At 31.3% G+C, this 13,973-nt stretch overlaps 3 protein-coding genes across 3 annotated transcripts in view; 2 read left to right on the top strand and 1 right to left on the bottom strand.

The window, feature by feature from the left end:
* Window positions 1-13,973, top strand: part of Inr-2 (insulin-like receptor-like) — a 52,518-nt gene that overhangs the window by 6,366 nt on the left and 32,179 nt on the right. The window lies entirely within an intron of this gene.
* Window positions 7,764-9,155, top strand: LOC141527717 (uncharacterized). Its single transcript, XM_074243343.1, has 3 exons — window positions 7,764-8,410; window positions 8,484-8,537; window positions 8,658-9,155. The coding sequence occupies exons 1-3, from the start codon at window positions 8,051-8,053 to the stop codon at window positions 9,153-9,155; spliced, it is 912 nt and encodes a 303-aa protein (XP_074099444.1). The 5' UTR covers window positions 7,764-8,050.
* LOC141527712 (uncharacterized) lies at window positions 10,230-13,821 on the bottom strand. Its single transcript, XM_074243336.1, has 2 exons — window positions 11,974-13,821; window positions 10,230-11,877 (listed from the first exon to the last, which is right to left on the bottom strand). The coding sequence occupies exons 1-2, from the start codon at window positions 12,147-12,149 to the stop codon at window positions 10,245-10,247; spliced, it is 1,809 nt and encodes a 602-aa protein (XP_074099437.1). The 5' UTR covers window positions 12,150-13,821; the 3' UTR covers window positions 10,230-10,244.

Raw genomic sequence — 13,973 nt, 5'->3', positions numbered from 1 at the left:
CATTTTGATTTAAAAGTTTCCAATAAATAAATAAAGAAAAGTAATTTCTTAATCAAAATTTTTGATTTCTCAACGCAAAAGATATTTTAATTACTCCAAAGTCGAATAGCTTCTCTTAAGAACATTGATGTTCTTGGCTTCAGACAATTAGATTGCAGCGAAGTCTTTAGAATACCACTAAAATCAGATATATTAACCCTCCGTCACTCGCTCTCTTTTTAGTTTCTCACTCATGGTCAAGCGGTAACTTATAAATTGTCGTATCAGGACGACGCTACGCTCATAGCGCGATTACTAAAAGGCTAATATAAGAATAAATACGTCATTCTCACAAGAAGCGTGCAATACCTGAGAGGCTTGTGTTGTTGTACTCGGCCTGGTCTGGTCTGGGCTGCAGGAATAGAGCTCTTTAGTCGGTATTTTTTTTTATTACTTTTAATTTGTAGAAAAAATTATATTTTTCAGCCAAGAACATCGGTTTTCTTAAGTTGAAAACATTCTCCTTGAACTGTAAATTCAATTTCTTAATTAAAAAATTAGGAATACGGTTAACCCTGGCGATCATCCCGGCAACTTTCAGCAGATTCCATACCTAAGCGCGTAAAATTGCATTTATGACTTTTTTGAGCTCTTCGAGTTCTTGGTTCAAGTTTTTTTCTTCTGTGTACTTGCGAATGAATGGACAAAAAAATCCGTAATTATGTAAAAAACCAAAAAAAAAAAACATTTATTTAAAATTCTTTCTATAACAATATCTCTTTAATGAATAAACCGATCTTAATCCGATCTATGACATTTAATGGGTTTTTTCAAGCACAACAAGATTATTAATCTCCGGCAAAACAATCTGACAAAAGATTTTTAAGTTACAACATGTATGTAAAAAAAGACTTCTCAATATTTCTCGACGATGATATCTCTCGAAACGAATCGATTTTCGAATCAATCAAGTTATTTCAAATGAACACTTTTTTGAAAATTTTCTTTTCAAGATTTTTCTCACGGAAAAAAAGTAATGTAAAAATCGCATTAGGTGACCCAAAAACTATACCACTGGTGATGCCAACTAAGGTAATTTTAAAGTTACACCACACAGTGATGCAAAATTTGTATCTACATGAAAAAAAAAATCGCGTAAAAATTACAATAGTAACATCATGATCCCGGACTAGACTTTCAATGTCTTCATTTTTATAATTTTATAACTTAAAAACTACTAGGTGCTTATAAAGTTTTACAATGCGAACATCGTAATTCTAACAAATGATGTAAGTACAATACTGCCGTCTACAAAATACGATTTGAGTTATAGAAAAGTACGATGGTATTTAGTAAATTTTTTTCCCCTAATCACAAGTGAATAAGGAAGTATAGTATATTTAAGTAAAAGAAATAGAACCCAATTACTTGCAATGTTACTGCCGAGAAGTTATTCGGTGGGTCTTATGAGATAATTGAGAGACAGTTAAGACGTTGCCTCGGATAGCTCAGTGGAAGAGCCTTTGGCACGTAACCTAAAAAACTGGGTTCTATTCCTGAATTCGTCAAAATTTTTCGGTTACAAAAAGATTCTTACTGTGTGATTCCCCCTTTTCCTTCAACCTTTCTTCCCCCCCCCCCTTCTATATACGGCATAAAGTCAAATTTCCACATTAAATATATGGTTAAATATATTTTTTTAAAATTTGGGTCATAGAAAAAATTCTACTTTACCGACTTAAATATATTGAAATTGTTATTTATATACTTTAATATTCTCACATTGTAATATCTGATATATTGTATATGACTATATATTCTTTTAAGTAGTATATTTTCTGTCATAGAATTTCCAATGTTAAATCGTAAAAATTAATACGTTGTAAGTATGTTCCGGCACTATGATGTTTTATAAGACGATGTTACCATAGTAAATAAAAATTATTTGACAGCTTCTATACTCTCGCTTCGGTTACAATAGACAGTAAATACGCGGAGATAGGAATTTCTAACTGGTATTTATATTGAACAATTTTTTAATTTTCAATGCACAGTCATGGACTCTATATTTCTTGACATGAGACCGAAAGTTTCTCACTGAGTGGTCCTCCCCTTTCCTTCCTGTTTTCTTTTTCCCTTTCCCAAATTTGTCGTAATGACAAATTACGATATTAAATGTGGTTAAAAATCTTCTTTCTCTAAATTTGAGTAGTGGAAAAAGTTTTACTCTACTGATCGTAGTAATTACTTTGCTATGTAGAAAATATTACTATATCGACTTATCAATATTACTACAAGAACATCGTACTTTTTCTTGCACGGAAAAAAAAATATTGTTCCTGAAGCCATCTATTAGATACCTACTCCTAGATTCTTACTGTAACAATGTGTATTTCTACAAGAGCACTACTGTAGGGCTACTGGAGCGATTTGTTAGTTGGCTAGAATTACTAACCAACATTTTTCTTACAGCGTCCTTTTACCAGACAAAACGATTTAAATATTTAATAACAAAAAATTTTATTATTCTATCGATTCAATCTTTCATTAATTATTATTGGAAAATTATACGGATAAATAAAAAAGAATAAGTAATTAAAAATTATAAAATGGATTGCATATTAAATTAACAAGTTTTTGATAATACTTATTTATTTCTCATGGACTATTTAAAAAAAAATTGTCACAAGAATTTAAGAATTTTCAAAGTTTTATATATTTTTTGGTGATGGTCAATTTTTTAAGAAATTTTTTGAAGGCGTTGGAAATAATTTGTTAGATCTATAAATTTGCTCCTCTACATTTTTCATTAAATTATTCGGATTTGATCCTGTCATTGCACTAATTATTTTAAACTTTATTTAAAAACTACCCAATCTATTAATATCTCTATTGGAAAGAACAAAAAATTAATAAGCCAAAGTTTTTTTTAATCATAATCCATAACTCTCGATAGTCACATATGAATTATAATTTGCTAGTAAATAATTATATTTATTTTAGAGGTTATAAAATATGTTAACAAACAAGACTGCGCGCAGAATCTGAGACTTCAACGAGGCATTTACCCCTCACAGCAATCCCATATGGCTCTCTCAGCGCACCGGTTTAGCTATTTTAGCCAACTACTGTATTCCTGCCAGAGCGGTCTACTAGATGGCTCTAGTAACTCTCTAACAGTTAGTTGAGCGGAGATAGCTACTATAGCATTACAATATTGCTTTGAGAGCGATATTTTTTTTTCCGTGTAAAGTGTATAAGACTGTGTATAAGGTTAAATAGTACAATTCTTTGAAAACAATTTACGATGTTGCATGGTATAAATTCTTATATTTGAGCTCTGGCCTGGCACTACAATGTCCTGTACCGAAAATTACGATGTTTCCATAGTAATTTTAAATATATTTTTCTTTCCGTGTATAGTATCAGCTATTTTCAAGCTCTATGAAAAATAAATTATTACATATGGCTGTTCAAAAGACCGAAAATTTCGGGATCTCCCAGTCGAAAATAATTAATTATAAGTAAAGAAAACAATATTAAGCTATAGCTTATAAATGCTATAGCATTTACATTCCATATCTTTTCATACGAAAGACGAGGAGATTGAAAAATAGATTTAATTGAAAAATTGATATTTTGAAAAGTTATCATGTGTACTCTTCCATAAAGACTTGATAAATCTACATTATAAGCAATTAAAATCATTTTTTTGTATAGTAACAAATCGATGTAAAAAAAATTTCAAGTGCAACAATCATATTTCTCTCTGACAATGTACTCCTCAATTATTTATATGTACAATATGATTGTCAGATATGATTTAACATCACAAAACGTTGAAATCTTGATTTTTAGGCCCTAGTAGAACATACCTATACGCTTAAGGTAGATAGTGCGCAAAATTCATAATTATAGAAAATTACAAAAATTTTTTTATCGAAAGATAAATACATCAACATCTCTCGTCACAAAAATTTCAAATCGATTCAATTTTTGAAATTGATTTTTCTACATGTAAAGGTATGGAGAGCCGACAAAGTTAGTATGAAATCTAGTTGCATCATTGATTCGGTACAAAAGATTTGTTGCCAATAAAATCAAATTTGAATAACGTGTTAAACGATCAATATCAATTGCTGTTCAAAAATTCCAAAAAAATATTGATCAGAAACTATTCTTGAAGACCTCAAAAGGCAACCTTACGAAAAATTTTCGAGTGTTTCAAACTAGTTAATCTTCGAAGAAAATAAATAAATTGTGAATTTTCTGCTGATCCAGAGTCGTGCAGTTGCAGGGATGGTCTGCAAGATCAACCGCTTTTCAGATTCTTAATTTGAAAATATGGTTACTGATTAGGGTTAATTTTAATGAGCAGTTTTTTGATTCGAGCTCCCCCACACATTTGATACATACTGACTAAGTAGCAGTTTTACTTAGAGTGTCCGGTTTATTGGCATAGTCCGCATTTCTGAGCCTCTTTCACTCGGCTAGTTAGGGGAGCAATCGGTTCGTACGTATTAGTAGTACTGTTTGGCTATCATGAAAGACTGATACTAGAAAGTGGAAAAAGTGCGTTTTTATTTGATCAAAAATAAGTTTATTCACTTTCGTGATACTAACATAATTTAAATTTAGGTTTTCAAAAGCAGTATTGACGTAATTCTCGTTATATCCTCCTCTGATTCCTTTCAGTACTACTGTTTTCATTTTCATTTGTCTGGGAGTGCAAATAAAGAATTCTAATTTGCTGGTATTTAAAGCTAATATAAGGTTGTAGACTTCGAATGTTCTGGAATTCTTGTGAATTTATTATCGAATTCTCATATTAGGATGTCAGCTGAAGGAATGTCGTTAAAGTTTAGGAACTTAACTTTCGATTGGATACCGACTATTTGTACAAAAATTGACAGTGCTCGCACTTTTGGCGTTGATTTTGGTATTGACAAAAGAAAGATTCCAAGTTAGATTTAGTTGCTTGGCTTGTTTACCTTTGTATTTGTTGCGTACGCTATAGGCATTGTCATACGTATTATTATATTCGCTGTCCATTAATAATGAATACTGATTGTGAGTGGATAAGTTGGTAGTGGCGCTGACCTTTGGTTTTTTCGCAGACTTTTGTGGTTCACTGAATTCTGTGTCTATTTACATATTGGTTTCATCTATTGACTCACATTGAAAGGATACTAACTTAAAAATTACACCATAAGTAATACTATAGTTGCATTTTAAGAATAGTATGATTTTAGAATCACAGCCGACACAAAAATTGTATTACTGTAGTATGAATTGCATATAACTTTTTAGCGTGAGCGCAAACTAAGTGTACTTCTTAGTTCAAGTACAGGTTATATCTATATTGTTTACATTTGTATTTTTCATAATTATTCTTAAAATAGAAATGAATAAATAAGAAATTCGGAGTCTATGACTTTGCGCATTAAAAATTAAAAGATTGTTCAAAAGAAATACCAGTTAAAAATTCCTATCTGCGCGTATTTACTGTCTATTGTAACCGAGGCGAGAGTATAGAAGTTGTCAAATAATTTTTATTTTAAAATACATTAGATACAGATTTTGCATCACTATGTGGTCTAACTTTAAAATTACCTCAGTTAGCATCATCAGTGGCATAGTTTTAGTATCACCTGATGTGATTTTTACATCACTTTTTTTCCGTGCAGTATTAGACTCAGATGAATTTTGGTTTCTAAAATATCAGATCAGAGTAGATTAGGCTTGGCAGTAAATTTTTTATCACTGTTTGAAATATTTTTAGCTATTATACCTGCCTTTTTCTTTGTTTTAAATATTTTATGATCCAAAGCATTTCTAGAATACACTACTAGTTATTTATTAATAAATAAATAAATAGTAGCGTAAGGGAAAAAAGTAGTGCAAATTTTTGCATGGATGTTTAGTGGTATATACACAAAAAGTTTCTTATTTGAATACCGCACTTAATAGTAAAATATCATGTATGCTCTATTGAACTTCGGAAGCACTGTATGCCGCAGTCGAGCACTTACATTCGAAATGTTTTATCGTGACAGTCACCCATCTAGCTAATAACCATGTCAAATGCTACTTAACTTCAATCATTACATAGTATTCGGCGACAATTTCGGCCCGTAGACTCGAGGAGATACTAGACACTAAACTGCAACGCTCTTACGTTTACTATGGGACATTTTAAAATTAAACATCTGCCATAGTAATTTAAAAATAAACATCAATAATTTTGAATATTTTTTTCTGCAAAAATTTCCGCCTATATGTATTAAATAGTAGCATTTGTAAATTTTCCTATGGCCACTTGTAAATTTTACACTAAAATTTAACCGTTTCGGAATTTCATAGTAAATTTGTGGATAGTATTGTTATGGTTAAGTGATCCAATGCATCTATAGTAAAATTCAATGAAGTTCGATAAAATAATTAGAAAAACGGTTGACTCTAAAGGCCATCCATGCAAGTTCCCGCCTGTTATTTTTTTACTATCAAGGAAATAACAGCTCCTTTATGTTCAGGGCCAATCTGCAAGTATCCGTGAAGACAGAAAATAGGATAACATTAGGAAGAAAAGAAGAAAATCATATATTTTACAATTAAGAAATATTAGTAAAAAATAGATAATCTAAATAATTAATAACAATCAAACTATTTATTCATAGACTAAAGTTCTTAAATCTAAGTCCAGAGCCGAATTCCTCTGTCGGATAGACCATATTATAATACTAACCCTGATTCAGAAAGATGATTTGAAATGATTACCTCCATGTTAATTGTATATCTATATAGCATTCAAATCCGATAATTTTGAATCATTTCAAATCATTTCTAATTAGATTTCTTAATCAGGGAAGTATAATATCGCTCCCAATTGTTAACAATTGATCACAAACCATTGGTCTCAATCCTTAATAGACCGTTTGATTGTCAAATAACGATATTTATAAATTAATAGGAAAAATATTTTACAATTATTTTACTGAAATAAACCCAAATTCCCTTGTTGAGTTATCTCAAAAAAATACAATTATAAATTTAAAATATTACTGGCGAACTCGAGGACTCAAACGCGGGGCTTTCGGGGCAGGTACTTTAAAACCAGGAGACAACGCGGTGCTCGGAAAATATTCTAATTCAATTTGTGAGTTACTTACCGAATAATCAGGCGAAAACTCGAAAAAGACACCAGATACACACTCGACTTACATCAATGCGGGTTCTCGCGAGTCTGCCGATTTTCCTTTCTTGTAAATTAAATGGTATAATACCTCAGCGTTGATTTTTTCACTCGTTATTCAAAAATATTTCTTATTCATATGTTAAGGAGGTTCGAGCGAATCTGATGTGAAAAATAATTTCCTACTTTGAGCTTTGAAATTAAGTTTACGTATAAATAAATACATCATTTATCTAATCCCAAAATCTTAAAAAGATTCATCGTTTAGTTACTTAGTCGAGAACTAAGAGAATAAACTTTAATCGAGATTTTAATTATTTTTTTCAAAATTAACCTCCAACTTTAACGAATAAAAAACTATACACAAGAAACTTAGATTATTGTAAAATATAAAAAAAAATTTAATAATACATTACCGATGTAATTTTTGAAATATTTAAAGTTTAATTATATATTTTTAACTCGTTTAACGTCAGCTATTTATTCGAATAGAGATTTAGCAACGTTACGTCAATAGATGAGAAAAAAGAAAGGGATAGAAATATAGTTACAGAGAGAAAAATGATTAACTCACTAGAATTTAAATTTGCGCGCGCCTAAGTATAGAGTTTGCATATATTTTGATACTTGTGTTTTATTCAACCAATCACATCACAAATAAATAGCCTTTAAAATAGTCGGAAATATTTTCTGCGCATGCCTCAAATTCCGCCATGTTTTTCGGGCACTTTACAAATATAAATACAGTACATACTACGTATTTTGTATAATTTAATATAATTAAAAGTCAACACAAACACGTATTTGTTAAAAATATAAAAATTTGGTGAATATACTCATAAGTAAAAGATCGAACATAAATTTAGATTGAATTAAAAAATGTTATCTTTAAAAAAGGGTGCAAAAAAGCATTGTTGTTATGGAGTATGTCGAAGTGATACACGAAATAAATCCTTTTTAGCAAATCAATACTTTTTTGTAAGTTTCCGAAAGCCTTGTCTGGAATATCGTCAAAAACGTATTAAAACAACAGTGAAAAATCATATAAATACTTGTTCTAAGTGTAGTAAATGTGATTTGTGGGTTAAGCGGTGTGGACGAGGTGATGGTCGATTCCAAGGGATTGATCATGTTAATAAGGACACATACATTTGTTCACTTCATTTTGAGGGAGAAAGTGGTCCAACAACAGAATATCCAGATCCCATCAGTTGTGTACAAGGTCAATCTTCTCAAAAGGTAATAGAAATATAAATCATTCTTAGTATCACACATAAAAGATTTGAACCTTAAATAATGAATCTGTTTTCAGATGAAAATTATCACACGGACCTCTTTGGCTGAAAAATATAAGGAAATTAAAGACGTAAGTTCATTTTTATTTATAATCCGAGAATTTAATTAAAATTTTATTATCAAGTATTGCAGTGTAATAAAAAAAATAACATATACTCCAAAATTAAACATTAAAAATTTTGTGTTTTAGAATAGCGATAACAGTACTGGAGTTTCAAATAGTCCTGCAGAAGATATGGAGTGTGAGAATGGTGCTGTTGATGTTGGAACTATCGAAAACATTGTGATAGATTCCTCGAATGAAAATGTAACTTCAACAGTGAATTCAAACTCGTGTAATGTTAATGATACATTCATGTCAACAGCACCCAGTGATAACTGTGAGAGTTTAGTAACAGAGCTTAATGCAGAAGATAAAATATTATCGCACAATTTATGTGATCAATATGTTCAAACTGACATTAAAAAATATACTAGTAAAAGAATTCAAGTAAGTCTACGTCAAGTTTCAGCGATGGATAGATTTGAAGAATTTTTAAAAAGTAATATGAAGAAAAGTAAATTTTACACAAGCTTGGCGTATGAAGAAATTGTAATTTTATACAATTTTGTTAAAACTGATAGCAAAAGTATAACCAATAAAAGTAATGAAGAAAAAAAAGTAATAATAAAGACCATACAAAATTAACGCCAATTCAACAACTGATTTTAGTGCTCATTCGATTACGTGTAGGCCTGCTAGTTGAAGATTTGGCTTACAGATTTGAAATTTCTACAACTTTAGTTTCAAAAACTATAAAATTTTGGATTCAACATTTATTTGATGAATTTTCACGTAATTTGAAGCCGTTTATGTTTCCGTCAAGAGAAAAAATAGCAGAAACTCTGCCAAAAACCTTTAAATCTCTGAAAAATATTAGAGTTATTGTTGATTGTACGGAATTTCAATGTCAGTCACCATCGAACTTTGAACATCAAGGAAATTTATATTCTTCTTACAAAGCTCGAACTACTTATAAAGCACTAATTGGATGTACTCCTAATGGAGGTGTATGCTTTGTATCAGATGTATACGAAGGTAGTATTTCAGACCGTGAAATATTTATAAAGTCAAATATTGCTGATCACTTGGAACCAGGAGATTTAGTTTTGGCTGATAGAGGATTTACCGTTCATGATATTGTCGAATCAAAACAAGCGTACTTGAACATACCACCATTTTTAAATGGCAGACAACGATTATCGTCGCAAGAAGAAATGGAGACGAAACGGATCGCTAAGCAACGTATATACGTAGAACACGTTATTGGAAGAATCAAACAATTCCGGCTGCTGCAGAAGGTTTTACCTTTAAGTTTACGTTCATCAATGTCACAAATTCTATTTGTGTGTGCATGCTTAGTGAATTTCCAGCCTGCGATTATTATCGATTGAAAAATAAAATTGAAAACATAATACATTGTAGGCATACCATTCTTCAACTTTATGATATTGCTAGCAGAGAGGTATTATTTTATACTTAAGAAAATTGTAAATAATAAAATTATGAATTAAGCTTTTATATTTTTAAAATCTTATATTTTCTTTGTAACAAATATATATTTTTATAAGTAATATTTTATAGAATTCAGATACCTAAAACTTGTAATAAATAATTCTAGTATTGGCATAAAAGTACAATAAATTAAAAAAATAATTTAAACACTAATGGACGACAATCTATATATCTATAAATCTGTAACCATGACATTTAATGTAAATTGCACTTTTAAATTTATCACAACTTCTTTGGTTTTAAATTAAATGGTTTTAAATCACGTGGAATGCGCATTTCAAAATATTCCGGCGTTAAAATATTTTGGTGAACATTGCTTATGAGTTTTAATAATGGCTCAATGAAATGAGCGTCGTATTTTATTCGTTCAACATGATAAGCTTTTGACGTCCATATTACGAAATCACACCATTTTCTTCCTGTAATGGCCATTTGTGTTTGAATTTGGAAATAATATTGATGATTTCGCTTTAGCTTCATAGATTTTGGGTTGAGAAGAGTACAACAAAATGAGCTCCGTTGTCGAGGTATTAATAGGTGTAAATCAGTTGGCCCTAAGTGTTCTAAGATTTTTGGACACTTGATTTCAAGCAGTCCATGAGTATTGTTAGGTCTATCAGTTACAAGTCCATTCGGAGAAGCTCCTATTCCAGGAAATTTAGGATTAACCCAGATACCACAATCAGAAATTTTAAACCCAAATTTCTTGGATGTAAAATCAGTGTATTTTTGTTTTGCAACCTCTTCATTTTCACGTCCATACTGGAGTGCAACGTTGTCAAAATTTTTATCAATCCATAAGTGGTATTTGATCCAAGTACAGATTTGCTCATCAGTCCTTTTTAAACTGAAATATTTTACTTTCGAAGCCGTGATTAAAATTTTCCTATACAACCACCAATCATCAGAAGCCGACTGAACACCACCTGTTAAATCTCGGGGCTTATCTTCAAAATTGAACATTGACGCAGTCAATCGATAAACCAGACTACGTAGAACAGCTTTTCGAGGTAAGTCCAGTTCATAATCATCGTAACTCGGAGTAATCACAAGTCCCCAAATGCTCGGGTGCTTATTATTTCTGTGTAATATTTGTAAATCACGTGCAAAATATAAAGTTTTCTGGATTTCATGTTGTGGATTCCGACTGTTGTCAACGTTATCATTTTTGGACTTAGTCATCTCATTTTTATTGTTAGCTTGATTGTACTGATGATCAACTTTATGAGCTTCTTTGTTTTTGGATCCTTGGTTCCAAACACAGAGTTGACTAGTACAAGATATATCTTGCTTAGCAATATTTTTACACTGCATAAGCAAAATATGCAGGAGAGCAGCAACGTGTGAACAACGTCCTAAGCTTGACGCTTTGCATTCACACGTCCCACGTAAAATTTTCCCACTTTCATGGTTTACCATGACTTGGACAGTATAACTAGTTTTAACTTGATAAGATGCTTTTACTTTACTCTTCAGGCAATAAATATTTTGAGACATAAGAGAATCAAAAATGTCTGTGACACGATTGCTATCGACGTATAACTTTCCCCTGGTTAGAGGTTTAGCTGTACTATAATCTATAATACTAGGCTCGTTCTCATCATCCTCATCAGAGTCATTTAAATTTTCTTTTTCTACTATGCAAGATGAAATCAGGTAATCATAAATAGAAGCTTCATCAAATAATTTTGGTAAGTTTACGGACGGAAATTCTTGCCATAAAGTTGGAAAACTCAACGAAGGACTACTATTTACTTCTTGATCTTGTTTACGTTTATCTTCTTCCAACTTCAACCACTTCCCTTTATCTAAACTGGGATCTACTGGAATACCATTGCGGATAGCATTCTTGACCCTATTAAATTTATAATAATTATTAGTGTTTGAAATTATTTTAAACTTATTTACATCTGAAAACTGTTCTACTTGTCATTTCAATTGTCATTCTAACCTCTCAACCAATTCTGCTTTTTTTCCTCCTTGAGGACGTCCATGACATTTCAACCAGCGTTTTAATTGAACACAATTATGAGCTTCTACTGAAGAAAAAACTAATGATGCTCCATCAATTAATTTTTCATTTAAATTTATTAGTGACAGAGGTTGTAAAGTTTGTTTTCCAGCCATATTTATCAAAACTGCCCGAAAATTTCGTATCGCCGCCTTTAAAACATGGCGGACGCGCGTGCGCTGAGCAAACCATTAAAAAGGCTATTGATTCCTACGGAAGCCCGGTTGGCTCACGGTGAACTTATGAAAAAGTGGCGCTACACAGACCCATTTTTAACATGTGTGCTACAAACTTAAATACAAGTTTACCGATAACTGATAAAAATTTCACAAGTTAATTTTTAACTTGTGCACTTGTGCACTCGTGAACTGGAGATAGGGACAAAATGGCGTCATACAATAACCCTAGACTTCAACCCCGGCCGTCATTTAAAAATGTAAACAATAACAACTCATACGGTAGCTCAAAAAGTCGTTGTTAATTATCGTGAAGTAATTTGATGCAATATCAGTTGTGGTTTATAAAGTCAAAAATTGATGACGTGTTGATTTTTAGTTTTATTATTTTTATATTATGAATCGTTATAAACAATAATTTAACCTGATTGTAAATATAAAAACAGTGTTTATGGAAAATTGTGTTTAGTTTTGGCTAGAAAATTATAAAAAAATGAACAGTATGTAGTCGTATACGATTACACATTTATCTAAAGTTAATAATTTTTAATATTTACTGTAAAGAATTGCAGCAATATTAGAGTTTTGCAAAATATCTAACCATGGCAGAATGTTACATAAAAAAAAATTTTTTAGAAAATTATAAAATCTCTGACATACGTCAATTGTTAATCACAAGACATGACATAACAATTTCTATGAGCACACTTAAGAGGATCTTGTCAACACTGGGATTAAAACGAAAATATGTACCAGAATCAAATATGCGAGACATTGTTACTGCTGCTGTAGAAGAGGTTACTTCTTGTAGTTATAACCTAGGTTATCGAAGTCTATGGAAAAAATTACAATTACAACACAAACTTCGCGTTAAAAGAGAAACTGTCTATACGTTATTGAAGATATTAAATTCTGAAGGCATAGCAAATCGTTATGGAAATAAACTACGCAGACGCTGATACATCAGCCCAGGACCAAATTTTATGTGGCATTTAGACGGTTACGATAAGCTGAAACAGTTTGGTTTCGCGATCCATGGTTGTATCGATGGTTTCTCTCGAAAAATAATGTGGCTGGAAGTAGCAACTACAAATAATGATCCAGCGATTACGGCACATTATTATCTGAAAACTGTTAAGCAGCTAAAATTTCTACCAACCGTGATCCGATGTGACAAAGGTTCAGAAAACGTGCTTATTGGTGAGTTGCAAACATGTATGCGAAAAATACACACCGATAAATTTGCCGGGGAAAAAAGTTTTATCCAGGGCAAAAGCGTTAAAAACCAGCGCATTGAATCATATTGGGGACGAATGCGTCAACATACTGTGGATTTTTACATACAACTTTTTAATTGTATGCAAGAAAAAGGTTTATTTGATGGGAGCAGTTTACACATCAAGTGTTTGCAGCTTTGTTTCGGCCCGTTATTAAAATATGACTTACAAAATAATAAGAAACTATGGAACCAACATCGCATAAGACGACAAGCAGCACGAAATCATCTAGGTGGACAACCAAATGCACTTTACCAGTTACCTCATCAATATAACTACCGGGATTATAAAAAAATGATTAATGTAGATACTGTTGACCAACTCATCGAGAGATTCACAAAGAAACCACAATTATTTGATCCACTGGTGAAAGAATTAACTGAATTATTAATTCCAGACTTCAAAATACCAACAAACCCTACTGAAGCCTTCAACTTGTATAAACAAATATTAAGTGAATATACTACGTTAAAAAGACAACATTAAA

Source organism: Cotesia typhae, unplaced genomic scaffold (assembly GCF_013202065.1).
Source record: "Cotesia typhae breed Kobodo isofemale line unplaced genomic scaffold, CoteBio_Ctyphae contig_4, whole genome shotgun sequence".
Lineage (NCBI taxonomy): Eukaryota > Metazoa > Arthropoda > Insecta > Hymenoptera > Braconidae > Cotesia > Cotesia typhae.
The sequence above is the reverse complement of the archived record's forward strand: the minus strand, read 5'-3'. Positions and strand labels throughout refer to the sequence as shown.

What these genes read in the sequence shown, in the direction of transcription:
- LOC141527712 (XM_074243336.1), bottom strand. Translation starts at nt 12,149, where the DNA reads ATGGCTGGAAAACAAACTTTACAACCTCTGTCACTAATAAATTTAAAT. An exon ending in AAAGCAGAATTGGTTGAGAG is followed by an intron (nt 11,878 to 11,973) that starts GTTAGAATGACA and finishes TAAATTTAATAG; the next exon opens with GGTCAAGAATGCTATCCGCA.
- LOC141527717 (XM_074243343.1), top strand. Translation starts at nt 8,051, where the DNA reads ATGTTATCTTTAAAAAAGGGTGCAAAAAAGCATTGTTGTTATGGAGTA. An exon ending in AAGGTCAATCTTCTCAAAAG is followed by an intron (nt 8,411 to 8,483) that starts GTAATAGAAATA and finishes ATCTGTTTTCAG; the next exon opens with ATGAAAATTATCACACGGAC. An exon ending in AATATAAGGAAATTAAAGAC is followed by an intron (nt 8,538 to 8,657) that starts GTAAGTTCATTT and finishes TTTGTGTTTTAG; the next exon opens with AATAGCGATAACAGTACTGG.